Here is a 23,059-nt window from a genome sequence, read left to right on the forward strand (position 1 = left end):
TGTAACTTCCATCCAGCCCAGCCATCTCCCCTCACTATCCAGAGCTTCTTTTGCGAAATCATCCCGTCCTCCACTGAGAGCATATGTCCCCTCCCTGCATAGTCTCCGTTCTGAAGGGGCCACTTTGGACCTCCGCCCACTCCCAGTGCAGCTTCAAGGGTTTCCCTATCTCTACAAAGTCGCTGTTATAGTCTTTTAAGAATAGCATCCAGTCCTCTATTGTCGCTAGCAAAGTATCACAACAGACGTCGCTTTAATGCATTAGTTCCCATGTGGTTTTACCATCCCCCGCTCCCCCACCAGTGTCTGGGCAAGTGCCTAGTAAATCAGAGAACCTCAACAGTCATGAGGTCTTGGAAGAATAAGGTAGCTTTAGAGAGTAAAAAATATTTAAGAGTAAGACAAGAGAGGGGTAAGTCTGATATTAAAATAAGAAATTGAGGGATGGTGTGTGGCTCAGGTGGTATGGTGCTTGCCTAGTAGGCTGGGCCCTGGGATCAGTCTGGGTAAACCAGATGTACAAATGCACACCTATAATCCCAGCACTCAGGAGGTAGAGGCAGGAAGATCAAAAACTTACAGTCATCCTCAGCTGTATTGATGTGGGATTTCCCTCTGTGTGCTGTGATTACCACTGATAAATAAAGGAACTTCTTTAGGCGTATAGCAGAGCTATAGAGAAACAGAGCTGCGGGGGGCGGGGGGGGGACTAAGCTGAATGCTGGGAGAAAGGAGGCAGAGTCTAGAGATCCGTGTAGTCCCACCAGAGAAAGACACAGACACTGGAACATTAGCCAGTAAGCCACAGCCACGTAACAGATTAATAGAAATGGGTTAAATTAAAATATTAAGAGTTAGCCAATAAGAAGCTAGAGCTAATGGGTCAAGCAGTGATTTAAATAATATGGTTTCTGTGTGATTATTTGGTTCTGGGCAGATGGGAGCCAACAAGTGGCTTCCTCCAACACTGTATAGTCAGTTTCAGGCTAGCCTGGGTTACATATGACCTTTCCTTAAACAAACTAGGCAAGTACACAAGAACTGTTATCTTTACATTAAATTAATTGAAGTATGAAGTGGTTATTTAAGTGGTTAGGATAATAAAAGAAAATAAATTAATACCTTTGATTAATAAAGTAAAATGGGCAAGAAGGATAGAAGCTGAGTAACAGAAGCTACCCTCAGAGAATGACTGTGGAGACAAGACAAGCCTGTTTCCGTCCCACAGCAGAAGGAATTTGTAGAAATAAGGTTTTATGCTCTGAAAACTTCAGAGAGCTACATCTGGGCTGAAGAGTACAACCCCAAACATAATGGCAAAATCATAATGTCTATAACTAACTGATATGTTTGGGCCAATCCCATGAACAGAGAGAAGGCCTCTGATCAGGCAGCATGGATGCTCTAGCACAGAGCACAATCCCATGGTGACAGAGGACAGGAGTCAGAAGAGCTTCCCCTGGGCTCATCAGGAAGGGTCTTTCTATTCAAAACATAAGCACATGCAGGCCTAGGCACTGATTAAGTGGGAGAAAAGGCCTATGCATCTAAAGACCAACTCTGATGCAGGGCCCTTCAGAATCACCAGAGCCCTGGCTGGAAAAGCCCATGAGCATCTATGTATATAGATTGTGTGGTAGGCTGGCCAAGGATATGCAAAAGGAACATGCGTGAAGGAAGGCACCTTCCTTCACCTCTAGTATAAGACATTGAAAATGGTAGGCATTGACACCAAAGAAGTTAAAGCCGAGGGCAGAAAGTGAACAGCGGGCAGCACCTTACTCAGGGAGTCGAATCCAAGAGTTGTGAGACTCAGGAAGACCAGTATGAGATGTGGAAGCCCAGGCTCAAGGGCTTCGCAGGCTCTGCAATCTGTGTCACAAAATACATAAAGCAGTTGGCATGGTTGTAGTCCAATACAGCTTGACTCCCATAGTCGGACGGCAGTCTGGATTATCTGTCCGCTGTGGCTTTACAATGCTGGCTCTGGGGCTGCCGCTACTACTCCTTATTCCCTGTCTTCCAGCTACCACCAGTGCTTCTTTACCAACGGGGCCTATCAAGCCCCCACGGCCATCGCCAGTGACCCACAGAAGGGACAACAGCAATAGGAAGGCAGATGTAATGGCGCCCAGGCACCAGGTACCAGACTTGGTCTGTCACATGAAGCAACAACACTTCACACTCAGGAGATCTCCCTGTGGCAAGGACTCTGATTATCCTGGTTCACAGTCAAGGCTAAAGGGTGACAGGCCTTCCTGGAGTCACCCAGGATGGGCAGAGCCTAAATAGAATCCAGGCAATCTTGCTCATGAACCAAGTAAGTTGCCAAGTCAAGGCAGCTCTGACATCAGGCCATGTAGCCGAGGGGACAGACCACACACACACACACACACACACACACACACACACACAGAGAGAGAGAGAGAGAGAGAGAGAGAGAGAGAGAGAGAGAGAGAGAGAGAAAGAGAGAGACAGAGAGAGAGAGACAGAGAGAGAGAGAGAGAGAGAGAGAGAGAGAGAGAGAGGTAAGGAAAGAGGAAAGTAATAAAGACAGACCTCAAAAGTAGCTTCATTATAAAAAAATGAATGCAGCAGAGGGGACACTCAGGGAATGGCAGACACTATGTCTATGGGTAAGCGCCATCTCATCTGTTAAAAGGGTACCCCCTGGATGTGTCACTGTCAAGGGAATGAATGTCCCTCTCCTGTGAAGAAGTCTGGATGTGCCACCCATCTCAACTCATGGTCAAATTGCACATCACGAACTCGGTCCCCCAGACACTGCAGCATGGGGTTCCTAAATTTGGCGCCAGGTTTTTAAACATCGTGTGAAACTCAGAAGTGGCAAAGCAAGAACTTACCTTCAAAGTTCAGAAAGTACAGGGTTGCAGGGCATTTGGATCAAACCAGAAGGAAATATCCAAGTTCACAGTAGGGAATAGGGCTCTGGGGAGATGGAACCCACTAACAAAGAATGAACTAAGACCAAAAGCAGAGTGTGACCGAGCATACTGTCACCCAACATGCGGGAGACAGGAACTCCTAGGGTCCCAATCTGAAGTATTCAGGTCTGGGTGGTGAGGAAAGGCTGACGGACTATATTCTAACAGTTACCTTTTGGTTTGGGTTTTGAGGAACTAGAACAAAGAGCTAAAGACAAAAGTGGAATTACTCTGAAACAACATAATTCCCATCACTACTTTGAAGTCCACTGAACAAATATCTCACAGTCGTAAGACGGTATTGTGCCCATATTTACTTCTGAGAAACCTGAGCTATCCCCATCAGAAGTCTTATAATAAGACCAAAATATGACTCTTCAAGCATCCTAAGGAATGTTTTCTAAGCAAGGGAGATGCAAGCCTGTCCTAAGATTTGGAAAGGTGACCGTTTGCTGAACAAGCCAGCACTCATCGGGAAGTCTGCTCACTCTGGCACCGAGCGCTGTAATTTTGTGGGGATTGTGATGGCAAAATTCTTACATAATGGCTTAGGCTTCTGAGTGGCTGGCTGTTCAGACAAATATGCGAGCGAGACTGGGTGTGCAGGTGACAACATGCTGGGAACATTTTCAAAGGACTCTTATCACTTGTCCGAGCCACCAGGCCATGACTAGGGAGGAGCTGACAGCCAGGGACAGTTAGTTCTCTGTCCCAGGCAAAGTCATGGTCAGTGTTTTCCTGAGTATTTTTTTTTTAAAGGAGTGAATAGCGTTTTCTCACAAGTAGTGATAATGCAAGTAGTAACATCAACACTCGGTCCCCTCAGAGTCCTCAGCTCTGCCCCATCCCCACCCAGCACCCCCTCACTCTCTGGGTGTGAGCCAGGAAAAGGGCTATTAGAGAAGATAAATGGCAAGACCTGGAAAGGAAGCACTAACAAAAATAGCAAGATCTTTCAACTATGCAAGCCTCCATTCAGGGTGAAGACCCCTTATCTGAAATGCCCAGCACCAGACTCCTGGGACTTTACAGTACTTCTAGATATATGAGGAGATACCCTGAGAGATTCTAGGGGCAGGGCTCAATCCCACACAGGAGACTTTTACTCAGATTTCACCCCCTCCTTACGCTGAGCCTGAAGGTCATTTCATGTGGCGTCTTTGCTGTGCTTGCCACAGCAGTTACACAGGGTCACGGTCACGGGTGGAATTTTCCATTTGTGTCCTTGTGATGGTCCCTCCTTCATGGTGGCTCAGGATTTTGAGGTATTTCAGATTGCAAAGCATCTTGGACTTTTAGACATAGAGCGAAGGATACCCCCACTCTGCCCAGGGATAAATGTTCCTACATCTGTGGGAGTCACATCAGATCCACAGGTACTCCTCCCACTATGCCACATCCTCAAGACAACGATTCCTCTCCCACAGAGGTTCCATCTTGGCTCTGTCTTTGTGACCATCCCTTTTAGTCCCCTCAGACCATTTCATAATTCAGGGGACAACACAAGAGGGAACAGCAAATAGCTCTAAGAAACTGCCACCCAAAAAATGGGGCTGGAATGGAGGGAGGGGTTATTATACAGACTTGGGAATTTTATCAGAGACTTTCCAATTAGACAGTGGGATTTACGTGCAAAATCCCTAAACTTAATTCAGTTTAAAGCAGGAATAATCATGGGTCAGAAAGAGTGTGAGAGGGAGAAAATGAGCACACCTCAGGGTCAAAAACTTCAAAAACAAAAATACAGAAAGGGAAAGGGTCGGTGACAGGGAGGGGAAGTATGCAATGCTTATAGTCCCTCAGCCAGTTCCCTAAAGAGGAAAACACAGACAAACACAATGACCAAGCATGGAAGGGAGCAATCTGAGAAGGAATTTGTAGATCTCTCCTCTCCCGATAAACATCCACTGGGAACAAAGGCAGAAGAAGTCCGTAGCCCTGATACCGGCTCTGCTATAAGGAAATGAAAACTTTGGTGTACACAGTGAAACTCGGAGTTGACGTCATAGCTGAGCACCACCAGAAGGTGCAGTGTGAGTCCCACACCTGAAGGCTGAACCCACTGCACAGGACTCTTAAGAGGTCCAGAAGTAAAAGCCACAGCTTCCAGGCAAGCTGACAGGGTGCTGGGATTATCACCTCCACAGCTTCGCTCCACCCCAACCACAGCGTATCCCTGGGCTGCTGAAAGCATGCCCGGAAATGGAAAAACAGGCTTCAAACTTCAGCTTGGTGGCAACTGAGAAAGGGGCATCAAGTAAACTCACCCAGGATAACAGATAAGAACAGACTTACTTAGACGATAGTAAACCAGGAACAAGCAAACTACATGTGTTGGACAGTGATAAACAGAGATTCCTAGGGGAAAGGCAAGGACTCAAAGACACAGAGCTCAGGCTAGCAGAAAGCATAACCAAGAAGGATCCAGAAGGTCTCTGCTCCACAGGACTTAATAAAGCTATGTGATCACCACCTAGAGAATAAAAAGGCAACAGGAGTTGGGACGGGGGGGGGGGAGGGGAGAAGATGATAACACGTGTGACCCTAAAAAAAATAAACTGGGAGTCAAAATAAAATCACTCAACAGAATCCACAGAGAACTAGAGAAACATTAGTTTGCCGAATGGAGATTTAAAAACAGACATGGTGGATTTAGAAATAGACAAGGAATCCAAGCAACACAAACAACCGCAGAGTTCGAAGCCAAGGCAGGACACAGACAACTGATTCTCTTAACTGCAGAGAACCAAGAGAGAAAAAGGAGTCAGAGACGATGGCAGAAAATGCTGGAATGCATCTAGGGTTGACTCTGTTGGCTGGGAGAATACACATAACAAGTTCCAAAGGGGAGGGCAGGCATCCACCATGTGCTAAGCTACGGTGGAATTCAGTTGTATGCCACATATTAAGACAACAGTTATTTAGTCTGTAGGCAAATACTTAAAGGGAGGTGGGCGTGGGGGCAGGGATCTACAGAAATGACCAACAATGGAAGGGGGTGGCTTGAGGTTCGCTGAAGGAAATTAAATGTACTACTTGGTATTTGAACAGCATACATGTTGTGAGTTGTATCTAGGCTGCTACTTTTCCATGAGTAATAGAAAGAACTCAGAGATGGGCCAGGTGCCCCAATTTAGAAGAGCTGGACTTCTAAGAGCTTGAATTATAATTCTTCGGCTTCATGGCAATGTAGAAGTATTCCTACACATTTCCATGGAAAATTCATCTTCAGCCCATATTCAGTAAACCACAACAATACAGACTATACCGTGTGGCCGGCAGTTCTGCCCAGCTACAGCCAGCTGTTCTGAGTTCATTTCAGGTAGGCTGTCCTAAGCTATGGTACTCAGTGGATGGAGGGATAGCAGATGCACTTTAGGCTTAAGATGTTTTCGACATAAAATGAGCCTATCACCGTGACCCCAATGTAGGTCAAAGAGCACCTGCATTTCTGCTGTAGCTTCTTTTCCTGTTGCTGCAATGAAAGACCCTGACATAAACAAAACACTGGAGAGGTGTTTATTTTTAAAAGTTCATAGTTGGAGGCCTGCCCATGGTGGCAGAGAAGGCAGAGAAGCTTGAAGCAACTGGTCATCTTCTGTCCCCGGAAAGAAGACAGCAATGAAGACATGCATGCCAACAGTGGGTTCCCCTGTTCTCTTTTATACAGTCTAGAATGCCATGTCCAAGGAACAGTGCCACCCACAGACAAGATGGTACTAAAAGAAATGGTAGGATCTAAACGGCAGATAATGAGGTCATGGGGGAACCATGCGTGTAGTTTAATGTAGGATTAATGTAGTTCTCACAAGGCTATTTTAGTTCTCATGAGACTCGGTGAAATAAAGCAAAGCCATTCCGTGTGTCTGGCCCTCCTGCCTGCAGCCATTTCTCTTTCTGCTTCTTTGCCATGTTGTAATGCAACCAGGGGGCCCCTTGCCAGATGCTGGGACATGCTGTGTGAGCTTCCCAGTGACCTGGATCAAAAGCTAAATAAGCCTCCTTACTCTGTTACGCTACCTATCTAGGTTATTTGATGAGACTAACACAAAACTAAGAAAGAAATGTTAATTAGTCTAGAAAGTTAACGTATATGATACGGAGTTCTGCATGGAAATGGCACCAAACAATGATACAATATACAACAGTACCTGATAAAATGGAAGGGGGATCAGTTACAATGCTAAAAACTGAAACTCAATAAATAAACAGACTGGACTAGGAAACATTTTGCCCAGAGGGAAACCATGCCAAAGAAATCCTCAACCAAGTTCCCAACTTGCATTGACTCTCTTTGGAGGCCAACTGCTCTCCCTAATCCAAGGTGTGGCCAATGCCAACAAAGAAATCCCCCCTCTGCTCTCTGCCAGGTTCTTTCAGAGGAAACTGCACAAGAAAATTTCAACTGTACACACCCACTTTTTGTTTGGAGGCGTTTCCTATGTCCAAATACAGTTTGTTTCTGTTACCAGCCTTAAAGTTATCCGAAACTGATATATCCAAGGCCAAAAAAAGGTGTTAAAAACAGCCAACATACATAATTTTCCTAACTTTAGGTCATGTTGCAGCAATCTGGTTTGCAGGTGATTCAAAAGAGCATTTCAGTACAGAGGGACCACGGTGTCCTCTGGTCCCCCACCCTGGTGAGCACCATGTTCTAGGACATCCAAGGTACAGAGGCCAGCTTCTCTCTCTAATCCTAGTGACTGTCTATGCCAACAAGGAGTGCCCCTCTACACTTAAACAAAGCATGCCTTTAGCCATCCCATGCCATAGCTGCCTTCCTGAGTCTGAGCATGCCCAGATGCAGCTTCCCTCCACCAGCTGGCGGGCTGGATGCCAACAGCATCTTACCATACAACTTCAAAGCTGGGAGGCAGAAGGACAGCAGCTTTGCCAAAACAGGTGCCGGCAGCCCCCACACTGCTGCCTGGAGTTGAGACTCCAAAGTACCAGGCCTGTGGTTGTGGTACTGGTTTCCTAGCCTGTCCCCTTGTCCCCAGGAGTCCCGCTCCCGCACATCTCTGTGGCCCATCTCCGCCCATCTCCTGCCAACTCAATACCTGATCACTTTACGTCTCCAACTGTGAACACCTTCCCTACCCACCCAGGCTTGTCTCTCACACCTCCCACTTCCAGCCTGCCGCTTTGCTTCTGGGACGCCACACTGGCCTGTGTAGAAACCAGAGCAGATGGAAGGAAGGCTCCATGATGGCTCAGCCCCTGCCTGGACCCAGGACTGAAGTCATTCTGATGAATGAACCAACTGTTAATGAAAACCTTAGAAATAGGCCATCTTCCCTTTTGGGAGGTACGGACCCCATAAAGGCCATACCTATCCTCCCATATATTGCTTGCATCACCTAAAAAAGTTGTTAATGAGTCTGGCAGAGACCAAGCTAACACCACTTTTAGAAGAAGCCTATGCTAAGAGATTATGAGAATTATCGTGCCCATCCCTCCCCGAAGAAGCATTGCTATAGATGGAAGCAGAATATAGATAACACCAACCTGGTCATTCTTTCAAACATAAAGCCTATGCCTATCTTCAATATTCCTACTGAATTCAAACCCCGTAAGGCAGTGGTTGTCAACCTTCCTAATGATGTGACCCTTTAACACAGTTCCTCATGCTGTGGTGACCCCCAACCATAAAATTATTTTCATTGCTACTTCATCGCTGTAATTTTGTTACTGTCGTGAATCAAATTGTAAATATCTGTGTTTTCCGATGGTCTTGGGCGACCCCTGTGAATGGATCATTCTATCCCCAAAGGGGTCACGACCCACATGTTAAGAACGGCTGCCTTAAGGGGTCTGAACGTCTTTGTGCCCTCAGTCTCAAAGGCACACCCGTGCTCTACAGGCAAAAATGATTCCCTCCCCAACAAAATGGTCAAATTCCTGTTCCCAGTGTCTGTAGACACCAATGTGTCTGCCAAGGAATTCTTTGCAGATGTAAACAAGCCAAACTGAGGTCATCGGGGGCACACCCTAGCCAATCTGACCTGTGTCCTTACGAGACAAGAGACATGAGGGAAATGCCAGGAGGTGACAGGAAGAGACGGGTGATATTGCTTCAAGCCAATGACTACCAGGGACCAAAGGGGTCACCACCAGAAGCTGGGCAGACCCAACGACGGGTTCCACCCAGAGTCACAGACAGCATAAGCAGTTGGCTTCAGATTTGCATCCTCCAGGCCTGGGGGAAAATGAATCTGTCCTTCTTCGCCATCCGGTCTGTGAAAATGTATTAGAGTAGCCCTAGGAAGCTGAGACAGTTGGTCTCTTCCTTCAGAAGTGCTCAGAGAAACACATCCAGGATGTGTCCGCCCTCTGGCTTCCAGCCCATTTCCACTTCGCCACAGAGGAGATGGCAAATCACTTTCTCTTTACTACCGGAATTTGCCTAACATCTGAGACACTGGAAATGTTTGAGAACCTCCACAAAACTCAAGGATTTAAAGAAAGCATGGCAGACTGGGCCCCCCGCCTCCTGAGCAAGAATAAAGAACAGCAGAGTTGGCTTGTAGTCTTGGGTGAACAGTGGACCTGGAGTTCGAAGACCTACATTGAAGAGGTAAAGACCCAGTTGCATGGTCCACGGGAAAGGATGGTGGGGACAGAGAGAAGGTGGCACTGGAAGAACAAAGCCAATACCATCCACAGCACAAACCTGCCTGGAGGGACCAAGCCACCAGTCCCATCCCAGAGGACCCATATCTGTGACTGTGACATCCTGTCGGGGCTGGCTAAGTGTGGCACCAACGGGGACAGAGCCAGTAAAGAGAAGTAAAAAAGACATTGAATAAAACAGGCAGGAGGCATGGGGGCTGAGCCGAGCACCTGTGACCCAACACCTGTGACAGGCATGGCTCAGTTCACTGGGCACAAACAGAAAAGCAACCACAAAGGCCACAGACCCGAACACAGACACCCAGCCTCCTCATCTGGAAGGGAAATGAAAACACTTCCCTTGTCATTCAGCCGCTCACAGCCTTAGGCACCATGAGACCTGGACAGACTTTTAAAGGAGGCCCTTTTCTCGTGTTTTTATAATGAGAATCCTCCCCAAAGTGTCAGGAGGCAAAATAAATACGAATGTATTTATCTTCATCTGCTCCCTAAATTAAGGACTGATATGGTATCTACTAGAAAATATGAAGACCATTTTTCTCTAAATCAAAAAAGGAGGGATTTTTTAATCCCCCCCCCCTTAAGGACTGATATGGTATCCATTAGAAAATATGAAGCCGCTTTTCCCTAAAACAAAAATGAGGGGTGTGGACTTTGAAAATGTGAGAGAATTGCACGTGTTTTTGCTTGCTTTGTTTGCTTGCTTATTTGTTTGGCTTTTTTTTTTTTTTTTTTTTTTATTCACCAAAGCCATACAGGCTCAGTAGCATTTTTTTTTTGTACAAGATACTTGGGCCACAAAAGTTTCACATTTGAGGGATCTTTTATTACAAATTGTGATACATTTACACATACACAGGGAGCTAGCGAGGGAATGAGAGCCGAGTCAAAACACGCAATTCACTTACTTTTTTTATACGTCTCCTGCACACAGTCTGCAGGTAATCTTATACAGTATTTTACTGCAGCCACATTTTGACCACCTGTCACACATGAGATCAAGTCTGGAATGTTCCATCCCCAGCAACATGTCAGCGCTCAAAAGCTGGAGAATCTGAAGCACTTTGGATCCTAACATCAAAGATGCCGTAAACTGTGCCTTAGTTTACACATGCTTTTATGATCGTTACGTCTAACGAATGCTTTCCACTGCCCGCTTCCAGGCTACCTGCTCACACCTGCCAGCGAAGGTAGGCAGGTCCTAAAAGCAAAGCTGCACACTTGGGAAGTGTGAATTCTGTGCCCTAATTTTGTCTAAAAGGAAAGCAACAAGTGCAGACATAACTGTTCTAGGATGTCTTTTTATAACCGCGAGGGACAGATTCCCGGAACAGCTCTCATACCAAATCTACATATGTTCAAATCCCTTATATTAAAGAGTCACAGAGGGACTGGGGACGGAGCTCAGCTGGTACAGCGCTTGCCTGGCATGCACAAAGCCCTGGGATCATCCCACAGCACTACATAAAACCAAGCCTCGGCGGCACATGCCAACGTCCCAGGTGTCAAGGAGAGGAAGCAGGAGAATCAGAAATCGTGCGGTCATGTGGTTAAGCAGCAATTGCATGCAATCCTATACTTTAAATAATTTTATGTGTATGAATGTTCTGCCCACATATATGTATATATGTGTACCATGTGCATGCCCAGGGCCATTTGGAGACCAGAAGAGGGCATCAGATCTTCTGGAACTGGAGTTACAGACCGTGGTAAGCCTGTGTGGGTACTGAAAATTGTCCTCTGGAAGAGCAGCCAGTGCTAACTGCTGAGCTATCTCTCCAAATTATAAATAAAATTTATTTTAAAAAAGGTTTGTGAATGTGCACTTGTCTGGGTTTGATACTACCACAAAAAGAATGAAATAGAATGAATAATACTTGAATATGATCTACATTTATCTCCTTGTATACTTTAGGTTACTTGTGATAGCTAATTAAATGAGTACTATGTAAATATTGGCTATACTCTATTGCCTAGGGAATAATGGTGAGACAGTTAAAGTCTATATATGTTCAGTTCCCAGTGTGAGCTCTTTTCCATTATTTTTGTTTGGGGATTGGTTGAATCAATGAAAACAGGAACCCTGGGTACAGAGGGCCAAACTATATTTAAGAAGGCCTATGAACAGATCTTTGAATGACAGGCCCAGGCAAGCTTGGGACACACGGGCAATATGCAAATAGAACACTCACTTCTACCTATGAATGCAGCTGTACTTGGACTTGACCTGCAGGCTGCAGGCTCTATGCACCACTCTGGGCTGGGGTGCAAGGCAAGACTCCCCACTGGCTCCTGCCAACTGCCAGCTGCAAAACTGCAGAGCTGCTCACCGACTTTCTGATCTATTTATACAAACCTCCATGGCTTGGCAAAGGTAAACGGAAGGTGCTAATTTGTGTGTTGGGTTTCTAAAAGGTACCTTCTCTTTGGCTGGCTGAGAAAGTGTGTTGTTGGCATGTAAAGCCCACTATGCAAGTATCTGCCAGCACGGGGAAGGCAATATACATACTGCATAATAAAGCAGGAGTCACGTCCTAATTTTTTTTTCAAAAGGATGAAGGACGGAAATGTCTTGTCTGAAGCTCTTCTATAGCTATTTCAAGATACCTAGTTCCATTGAAGTCTTTTCTTTCCAATTCTCATCTTGTCAAAAAAAAAAAAAAAAAAAAAAAAGACCTTGGCCTACATCTCAAGAGGAATCTTGACTCAGTTCCATTGTGAAATGTGCTATGGTGGCCACACATAACATACCACATCGCATAGCTTCAAGGGCAGGATGGCTGGGGTTGGTGTATGTAGGCCAGTTGACTAAGTACTTGGCTAGCACACACAAAGCCCTGGGGTTGACCCCAGCACTGCACAACCAGGCAGAGTGGAGCACACCTGTAATCGTAGCACTTAGGAATTAAAGACAGGAAGAGCATCCTCAGCTATGTAACAAGTTCAAATCCAGCCTCGACTGTATGAGCCTGAGAGCCAGGGGGAAGAGGAGTGGGTGCCACACTGGAATATGTACAAATTATGAACATTATCCCATAAGATGCAGCAAATGTCCAGGGCTAGAGGAATGATACAGCCCAAGGAAAACATTAATCATAACCTATGTTGTTCAGTCACATATGCAGAAGACCACTGCGCTGCATGTAGAGGAGAGCCAAAGTAACCACAGGCCTAGGGTAAGCCCTGTGCACCCCTGAAGGGCAGGGAGGCTAGTGCTGAAGCCATGACCAGCATGGATGCTGGGGGATTGCTGTAGATGGCTCTGTGGATCTACTTCAAACCATTCTGACCCAAAATGCTAACGGAGAGCTTAACTAAACAGCATCATTCTTGATTTTACAGATTGGATCACAAGAATTGAATCTTACATAAGGAAAATAAAAAAAAAAACCATATGGGTCCAGCTGTGTAGAAATTTTCATCTTCATTAAGGGAATTCTTAGCAGAGTAAACACACAATTTCAGGTACAATATTTTAAAGCTTATGCAATCAGCCCAGGGCAGTTTTCCAACCTGCTTTTATCCAAGGTGGTAATTTCTTATTCTCATCAGCAGAAGATGGGAGAGCATATCCAACAATTAGAGAAAGAGCATGCCTGGTTTACATAAGCCTTTTCCAAAGGAGGCAAAAGACAGTAGCCATCCCCTATGAATAATTTACAATAGTCTTTAATTGAAAGACACCACGTGGCACTGTTCTCCTACACCAAGCCTGCAGGTGCATGGGGAAGAAGTGAAAGAGTCACTTCTCCCTTTGGGGGGATTTCTTGGATGTGGGAACCTGTGTCGTCAGAAGTGGTCTGCCGTGTTTCTACCCTAGGCTGTGTCCCAGGACTGTGTGCTGAGTGTCCGTTGGGACCCTGCTTATTTCTCCTAACTCTACAAAACCAGAATCTTGGGTGTCTGCAGAGAGGGACTTCATGGGCTTTAGTTGTGTTACGGCTTAGAAATGAAACGTCCCAATCTTCCTAATGCAGCCTTTCTTTAACATAGTTCCTCATATTGTGGCAGCCCACCCACCATACAATTATCTTGTTATTACTTTATAACTGCAATTTTACTACTGTTATGGATGATAATGCAAATATCTGACATGCAAATGGTCTTAGGTGGTCTCTGTGAAAGGATTGTTTGGCCCCCCTCCCAAAGGCGTTATGATCCACTAGGTGAGACATTCTGCCTTAGGTGCATGTGTTGAATGTGTGGGCACTATTTTAGACAGTGGTAGAACCTTTAGGGAGTGGAGCCTAGTTGGATAAGAGGTGACTGAGCTGCCTTTTAAGATTATACCTGGTCCGCACACATCTACTTCCATCATGTCTCACCTAAACACATTGTGTTAAGTGACCACGAACTGAGCCTTCTGGAAAAAAGGAGCAAAATAAATCTCTTTTGCACGTTGGTCTCCCACGTGTTACATAACAAAAAAAGTAATTAATACAGAAGACATGAAGGAAGATTCCCAAGGGCTACCTGGACAGCCAAGTTCATCATTGGCAACTGATGAACTAGAATCAGCTCCACGCCGTACAGCGTCAGAGGGAGTGCGGAGAGAGAGAGAGTAGATGAGCGGACATGGCACCCATAGGACATGCACCACACCCCTCCAGCGTTCAGACTGGGTTCTTGTAACGGCCCAGCAATGAGCTGCCAGTGCGTGGCCCTTCTGCCATGTGCTAAAGATGTGGCAGACACACCGTGGGCTATTCCAATGTGTTTGCAGCCACAGCCTGCTCAGGGTTTTCAGAGAGTTCACGTTAACGATTTAAATAAAAAAAATCAATGCAGGCAGTGTTTGCTTTGAGTCCTTACCAGGTGAATCGAACGTCGCTGGGCTTGTCACACGCCTGGGGAACAAAGTGCCAAAGAGTAATGGCCAGCTATTTGTGGAGGAAACCAGAAGCAAAGAGAAGGGTGGGCCCACACGTTGCCCTCTCCCCACCAAATCAGGGCAGGTTATATAGACCATGCTGCCTTTTGTTTTAAAGTATTTTCAATAGGTGACTTTTGTTTAAACCCAGGAACATTCTAACTATCAACAATTATAGCCTAAACAGTGAGATCATTATTCCAAAGTCTGGAGAGGAATGACCCATGACTGGAGACACAGCTGAGTGGATTACCACCATTGTGACTAAAGAGAGCGACCAACTAGGTCCTCAGGTAGGAAGGGTTTCCATTTACCTGGGAACTAGACTCAAAGTCACAAGGAAGAGCCAACAAACCCTGGGAATCGCTGGATGTTGGGATTCTGCCCATCACCAAGGGAATGTGTCTCATCTCTGTTGTCACCAGATAGCCCAGAAGACGGCTCTGCAGGCTAGCTCACTGCAGCTCATAGCCACCGAGGATCCAGTGCTTTTAATAAGGTCACCACAGGGTCAGCAGGCTTTGGGGGCTCTGTGGTCCTCTGGGCAAATCCTTTGCATCTGGACAGGGTTTGCAAACCTTACCTGGTGTATAACACTGCAACCCAATTCACCAACATGACCCCATCTGCGTCTTTTTCCTTCCACCAGGGTCAGGATCAAGGAGCCTAAGGACAGGAAGGCTGTAGAGACTACACGAGAGAGCAGTGTGAGAAGCTCCACTCCTGAACAAGTCCTTGCATCAGAAATAGCGAGAAGGAAGACACTGGATGGGAAACTTGACTGTTTCTACAGCACCCTCGTTCTGCTTCTGAGAAAGCGAAGGTTGTAACAGGAGGCGCGTGCACACGTGTGCTTATAGAGCCTGCTTACTGTGGCATAAAGGATCAAGGTGAAGTAGGAGAGCAGTCCAGCCCTGAGCCCTTCTGGGCCACCAAGCTGAGTTTCCAGGTTTCTCCAGGCATATGTCGTCCCTTGGTCCTCTCTCTTGTGATATCTCAAGATCACCTGAAGTGCCCACTCAGCCTTATAACCACAGAAATAGAACAAGCTCCAGGAGCTAAGATCATCAGTTTTGGAAACACAATTTCCAAAACCAGGCTATACACAAGCTCCCAAATCCTCAGGTGCCTGCTGGTACTTAGGTCAATGACCTTACCCCATCCCTGCTAAAGTAGTCAGTAACTATGGTACTCTGTAAGAACTACTCTATCACATGCCCATTCATTTAGACCTCCGAGCTATCCATTAAGATACATAAGCCCCATTGTCCAGATGAGCAAACTGAGGCTCTGATAATTCAAACCATCTACATTCAAACCAGTCTAAGGGATGTGAGGGTGATCTGGCTGCAACATCTGTCACCCCGTTGATCGCCAGGGTTAATTTGGCTGATCTGGCTGGCTAGGCGGATGTCCCCTTCCTCCCTCACTGTTCCATGTGTGTCCCTCTGGAAGCTGCATGCTAGGACGAAGAGGACAACCTTCTTGGAAGCAAGGAGGACCAGTCTTTCAGTTAAGGGTATTTGAGTAGCTGTACTCCCCTGTTAGAACCCCCCAACTAGTCAGATCTTACTCTCCTGTCCTTAGTCTTGGCTGCCATATAACCAGAGTGACAGAAAGAGAGAACACCCCAGTGTGAGACCATCAACACTCATTTTTCCCAGTCACCAGCTCCTCTCCTAAGTACTCATGGCCCATAAAAGGACATACATAAATATACATAAATGACCACTGCTGTGGTGGCTCCCTTACACACAGACACAGACACAGACACACACACACACACACACACACACACCCCTCATTTTTAGACTCTTTAATATGAATTGTTACGATAAGCAAATAAAAGAATTAGCACCCAGGACTTAACTTATTTTATACTTTCAAATAATTTCTTTCCCTCCCAGACAGGTGTTTATTCAGAAATATAAGCTTCCTAGGTCTGCAGCTCACTAAACCAAAGCCAGAGCCCAACTGAAATCATTTTATTATTATTCAGTGATTGGGGTTACAACATCATTATTCCTTCAGGAAATGTGTGCAGGCGTGTTGATAATAATGGCTAATATGTACTGGGTACTCACTACATGCCAGATGGAATCCAAACGCTTGGCGGGTACTGGAGCAGTAAACCCCACAGTATCCCAGGGATCACAATTATCCTCATTTTCAAAGGACAAAAAAAACCATAAGGAAGAGACAGGTTAAGTCACTGGCCTAATGGTCAGAGAGATGGAAAGAGACAGGCCACAGAAATGTCATCCAATGAGCCACCCCCATCAGACACGAGCTAATCTCCACCTTCGACTTTATTCACTTCATGGGAGTTTTAATCAATGGAAAGTAACCTCTCACATGCCTGCCTTAAAGACACGTGTCTTTGAAATGCATCAGATTCACTTATCCTATGAATCAAGGTCAATAATTACCCTTCTGTAGATAAAGAAGTAGAAAGGAAAAGAAAAACAAAATAAATAAAGAGTAGGAAGCAAGAATATCTTTCTGGGGCACAAGCTACCCCCAGCATTTCCAAAGAAGTAATCAAACAGAGCCAAAGTCATCTTGAGCGAGCCCAGCATCTAAACCCATATGAAGACACATAATCAAGTTTACCATTAAGGAATTGGGAGTGTCGCTCAATGATAGAGTACTTGCCTATCATGTGCAAGTCCTGGGTTCAATTCCCAACACCACAGGAAAAAAAAAAAACATATAAAACCCCATTGCGATATTTTCAAAAAAAAGGAAGTATATGACATTCAGAATTATCCAGATTTGTATGTAAATAATTCGGAGCATGCAAGCATGCACAGGACACGAGTACTTATGAAAAGTGGGAGCAAAGAGAAGGTCAACGTCATGGCTCTTTTTCATAGGTGTGTGCTTGTCAACTGACATAGCCTGTGAAATGTGTGCCCTCGAAACGGATGTGGAAGCTGGGAGTGGCTCTAGAGAGAGGTGGCGCATCAAATGAGACTCTGTCTACATTGTTTCGGGAGCAGTACACTGACCCATCCCCTGGCCGCGCTGCTAGGGGAGCAAGACCCTGATCAAAATAGAGCCCTCGTGTCTGCCATTAGATCCGCAAAACAAATCCAAAGAGATTCCTGATTGAACTCCACCTGCCCAGTGGTCCATGGACCATACAGAAGGAACCTCTTGCAGCCCGCCACAGGAAGATGCCCTCCCAGCCACAGACAGGAATAGCCAGAATGTCAGAGTACCCACCTGCAAGGCAAGGCAGCACCACACAACCTGAACTCTGGACCCTCTGTAGAAGGCACTGAAATTAAATAGGGGCGGGGGCGGGGGCGGGGGCAGGGGTGGGGTTAACAAAACCCAGGAAAGAAACCTTGCTCACTGTAGAAGTAATCCAGTTAGATTCCTCTATTGTTAAAGCACATGCACCCCTCCTCAGATGCACCCCAAAGAAACAAAGGTATGTAGGTACACAAACATGGTTGAAGAGAATTTTCAGAAATATACTTTTTCCTTAAGGAGAGTTAGTAAAACATTTTAAACAAAGCTATAAGGAAAAAAAAAATTAAGAGAATTTTTTATTACCTGAGGATATTTAGTAACTATGCAAATAGCATGGAATTTGTCATTATGAGTAAGCACAAGTGTATAAAATAATTCGATTAAGTAAAATACAGTCACCTTAGTCATCCTACTAATTTGACAAGGACTTTAAAAGCGTTTTTTTAGCCGTCAGCTTCTAGACTGGCAATGCAAGAACCTATCTTCAAAAAGATGCTTTTTTAGAGAAAAAAGGAAAATATCAACCATGGCAGCTGATTGTAAACCTGCTGAATGTTCTCTGGCCTAAAAATAAGTGATTAGAAAGCAAAGAGACGGCGCCTCATTAGCCACACTCGGTCATCTATGTCATTACCCTGTAACCACACCCCCAGACACACTTCAGCATAATTCTAAATAGGAAAAGGCCCACCTCAGCTTCACCAGGTCCCTGAAAACCCCATTCCAGTGACGCCCACTGGCCTTTATTCCATGTGCATCCTAAAGCAATTCAAGAGCATCTGTCATGAGCTTCATTTGCAAACGCCTAAGGTGTCAGAAGTTTTAATTTCCTGTCTGTATCCTTATCTCCCCAAGTCCTTAGCAACGCCACGCCACCACACACACACACACACACACACACACACACACACACACACGTCTCTGCACAGTTACCTGGCTCGCCACATCTCAGTAAGCCTCCACAATGCACAGACATATCTACATAAATGGCTTTCTCCCCAGTCGGTTTCCATGTGCCCGGACCACCTTTCAACAGCCCAAGACTTCCACAGCAGTTATATCCCTGCAAACAGGGCAATGCAGATGGGAGCCACTGGAAGCAAACACCCAGGTACCAGAATTACACATAGCCCTGTCTTGGACAAATGGTTAAGGCACAATGACCATTAAACTCAGGGCCTCTTCTTAGACGAGAGAGAGAGAGAGAGAGAGAGAGAGAGAGAGAGAGAGAGAGAGGATATATCTCATATATATGATATATATATCGTAGCCAACCAAGCTGTTTAAGACGCTGCAATACAACAATGTTCTAAGTGCTGATTTCAGAGTCCCTGGCTAAGCTGGGTGGCACCTGGATTACCTTATCTCTATTGTCCTGCCAAAATCTACCAAGGATGTCAGAGTCCCAGTCTTTCTTCACTTCCTGGAAGGCTGCAAAACCCAAGCAAAAAGTTGTAGGTTCCCAGAGTAGCATGGCTTGTTATATACAGTTTTTGAGTGTCCTGGGCAGGCAGATTCTTAAGAGAAGCCAATCAATCAAAATCTTAATCTCTCTTCCTTTTCCCCCCTCTCCTTTTCTCCCTCCATCTCTTTCCTCTCCCCCTTCCATCCCTCTCCCCCTCTTTCTCATCCCTCTCTAACACCCCACCTCCCACCCCAGGGCGTGCACACAGAAGTCCTACTTTTCAGAGCCGCTTCTCAAATCACAGGCCACTTCCTGCCTCACGTCTGCCGCTGGGAAACCTACACCTACACCAATGTCGCTGAGGACAGGCTAAGGACAAGGAGAAATCTGTCTTTTCAGGATGAAAGAGAAAAAGGAAATGGCCCTTCCTAATACCTAAAAACAAAAAGGCACCCAAGGAGATGAAAAAGGACAGGGTAGCTGCGTGGACTTTAGAAGTCTGATAAGAAAGGATGTCAGTGACATCCTCCAGCTTTCAGTCATTCTCCTTATGGATAAGGAAGCACACTGGTGTTGTCCCATAGCAGGCCCTTCATTGGGTACCTGAAAATACTTTCTCAGTAGAGCATGCTGTTCCCCCGTGAAAAGACCACATATGCACACACCCCTGCACATGCACCACCTGTGTTCATCTACAGACACAGGGCATCTTAAAAGTAAGAAAATCTGCCGTTCTCTCGACCCTCCTGTAATAAGTGATTTCCCCAAATATCCAGAGAGAGAGAGAGAGAGAGAGAGAGAGAGAGAGAGAGATCCTGTGGTTGAAAGAAAACCACAACTTTCCCCACCTGTCCAAAACGACAGAGGAAGAGAAGCCTCTTAGGTGACCCAGGAGATTGAAGCCGAGTAGCAGGCTGACTGGGTCGGTCTCTGTAAGCTACCCAGTTTTCACATGAGGTGCATCTAGTACAAGGACATCAAGGGCAGCGGGGCAGAGCAAGGCCCTGAGAACCTTATGAGTGCCCTGCTACTGATCAAAATTAATTCAATTTCCTAGGCCTGTCCTCTCCTGGGCCTCCGTTTTATGCAAGGCACCTGTTGGCTCCTCTTACCCTTTACCCACCTCCCCCCACAAGACTTTCCACCAGGGACAGAAGTGTTTAGATGCCAGGAGCAGGTAGACTGAATGCCTCCTGCCTTTTCATCATCCTGAGATTCATGGTAACCCCTCACCTCCCAGGGCCAGCCCTGCTTGGGGACGTTGCCCTGGTAGAAGCACGTGCTCTTTAACTTTCCAAAAAGAACAAGGCCACTCATCTGCTTGTGGCTCAGCTTCACTTCCTTCTAAAACCCTTTAAGTCACTACACGCGAAAACTCCTAAGCTCAGGCATTCATTATCCCTGGGAGGAGAAGTACAACCCTGCTGTTTGCCACATGTGAGGACCATACTCTTAAGCAAAACTGGTTTGAGGCGAAGGAACTGTTAAACAAGAGCCAGCTGCTGACAGACTCTGCCTCCGTTTACATGAAGACCTGGTATGACAGAACATAGTCTGCATACGCTACAGACTCTCAGCACTCAGTAACAAGGCACACTTGCCTCTAATAATGCACGTACCTTTCTAAGTATTCTACCAGTCAAATCACCCCTAAAGAAGCCACCCCTCCAAACACCTTCATTCTCATCAAGCAAATTCCCAGGTTTGCAGCATAGTATTCGAATCAGACAAAATGATAAAAAAAAAAGAACACTTTTGGCCCCAGGGTTCAGTGACAATACACACGCACAAGACAGAGATGGAGGTTTAAAAGCTGTTTATCTAAGGAGTAGCAACAGAAATGCATTTGATTTCTTAAACCCTCTGGAGATCTGTCTCCCCAGGAACAGGACTGAAACCCTAGAGGTCCCATCCCCCCACTCCCCCAGTCACCACATAACTTTCACCAAGCACTGCTCCGCTTCACCTTAGCCTGTAGGAGCCTTGGGAAATTGTTCGTGGTACTGGGTATTCAGCGTCTGGCCCTCATTAACTTTAACCCAGGGCCAGGAATGAGGGCTTCATGATAACATCAGGATACACATGGTTCTATCACTGGATGTGGTTATCCGACAGCTTTTGAAATCTCGTCCGATGCGATCTCCATCAACCGTGCTTACTAACACTTCAAATCTATGACATCTGATTCCAGTTTCAGGTCAATAGACACGTAAAGATTTTAACACTCTCCACTCCGAGACATCTTTTCAGAAGTTCACTGTCTGCTGCTCAAGTGCTGACCACCTGAGCACTGCAGGAGAAAGCAACAAAGTAGGAACTTGACAGTGCTGAGTCATTACAAGCGGATTCTTTAGGTCTAGTGGGCGTCCATGGGCCTTTTGAGCATCAATAATCCCTTCCTAGAGGCAAATAAAATAGATACATATTGTACGCCGAGATCCACTGCCCGTGTGGCCGAGAGCGACCATGGTAGGGAATCAAGCTAGAACTACACAAACTCACAGCTGCTCTCCAGGTACTGTAACTTTATCCCCACACTGAAAGATGGCTATTGGGATCCGGGTGGGACTAACTAGTGGCCCCCGCAGCAACCACTCAGATCAGGGCCACACTCCGGCGCCTTTTACTCTAAGCTGTTAAATTTCCCCGGCAATTGGCGGATGGAGAAAGAGCCTGGGGGAAAATGATGCATAATGATTCGTTCTCAGGGCGGATGAAACGGAGAGTAGAGGACGCAGGATGCTAACTGGCTTTTCCTCCCATGTGCAGGTCACCTGAACCGCGATGCCTTTCTAGTCTCCCAGGAGGTTCCCTGAGCTCGCCATCTGGCTCCGTTTTCAAGACGGGAGAAGAAACAGTTTCATGCCCACCTGCCCGCCGCGTCTCCTCTCGGGCACCCCTCCGCCCCGGCCCCCGGCCCCTGCCAGGCGCACGAGCTGCTGCCGGCATCCACGGTCCCGCCCGCTCCGGGCTCGGGCCGGCAGCTCCCCCGGCGGCCGCCTCTGCACCAGTCGCCAACCTCCGCGCCCGGCCGAGGTCATGCCCGCCTGCCCCCGGCGCCGGCGAGCCCCCTCCCGGTGCCAGTCGGCAAGCCGAAGAAGCGCCGGCAGGGAAGGGGGTCCGTAGCAGAGTTGGCACCCGGACTCACCAGGTAGGCGCCCACCGTTCCCTGCGCCAACATCAAGGCGCACTCAGAAACCAGGAAGATCTTGATGTTGGAGAAGCAAGACACCTTCTTTTTCTTCTTCTTGTTTCTCTGCGCCTCGTCCCCCTGCAGCTCGCCGCTCCGGCCGCCGCCCGACGAGCCTCCCGGCTTCTTCCCCTGCATCCTTCCCCCTCCGCCGCTGCCGCCGCCGCCGCTTTCCCGCTCGCCCCGGGTGTCGTGGCCGTTGCCGGGCGGGGGTGCGTGCCGCGAGGCTGCGTGCTGTCCCCGCCCCGGACCCGCGGCGGCCGCCCCCGTCCTACCGCGGCTGGAGAGGTTGAAGGCTCCGCTCCTCGCCGCCGCCGCCGCGCTCGCCCCCTTTCTCCTCCTCCTTCTCCTCCTCCTCCTCCGCCCTCCCCTCGCCGCCTCCTCCAGCTCGGGCTGTGCCAATCACAGGGACTCCTCGCGCCGCCCGCCGCTGCCGCCGCTTCGCCTCCCTCAGACGCCCGCCGCTGCCTTCACCGGCTCCCCCTGGCCCGCCGGCCTCGCCTGCCTTCACCCCTAGCTCCCCAAACCCGGGCCACGGCCTGGTCGTCGCCTTGAGCCGCGGGCTGCGCTGCTACTGGCTCCGGGTTCGCCCCTGGGAGGCACTAGGGGACCTGTTTGGGACGCTGAGGGCTGACTGATGGTCATGGCCAGGGGTCTAGCTGCCCCCGAGAAATTGCAGAATCGGGGAGTCCTGGTGGAGTGAGAAGCTGAGCCGGGAAGGTGCACCCGGCCACTAGGAGGCGCTGTGTGGC

The 23,059-nt window shown here is 47.3% G+C and overlaps 1 protein-coding gene across 2 annotated transcripts in view; it reads right to left on the reverse strand.

Moving 5' to 3' along the window:
• Slco3a1 (solute carrier organic anion transporter family member 3A1) overlaps nt 1-22,523 on the reverse strand; it is a 281,466-nt gene extending 258,943 nt beyond the window's left edge. For both annotated transcript variants that reach the window (XM_038313702.2, XM_038313701.2), the window contains exon 1: nt 22,266-22,523. In XM_038313702.2, the coding sequence (XP_038169630.1) occupies nt 22,266-22,445 (180 nt within the window). In that variant the 5' untranslated portion in view covers nt 22,446-22,523. The remainder of the gene's footprint in view (nt 1-22,265) is intronic.
• Between the last annotated feature and the right edge of the window lie 536 nt (nt 22,524-23,059).

This window comes from Arvicola amphibius, chromosome 12, assembly GCF_903992535.2.
Source record: "Arvicola amphibius chromosome 12, mArvAmp1.2, whole genome shotgun sequence".
Taxonomy (NCBI): Eukaryota; Metazoa; Chordata; class Mammalia; order Rodentia; family Cricetidae; genus Arvicola; species Arvicola amphibius.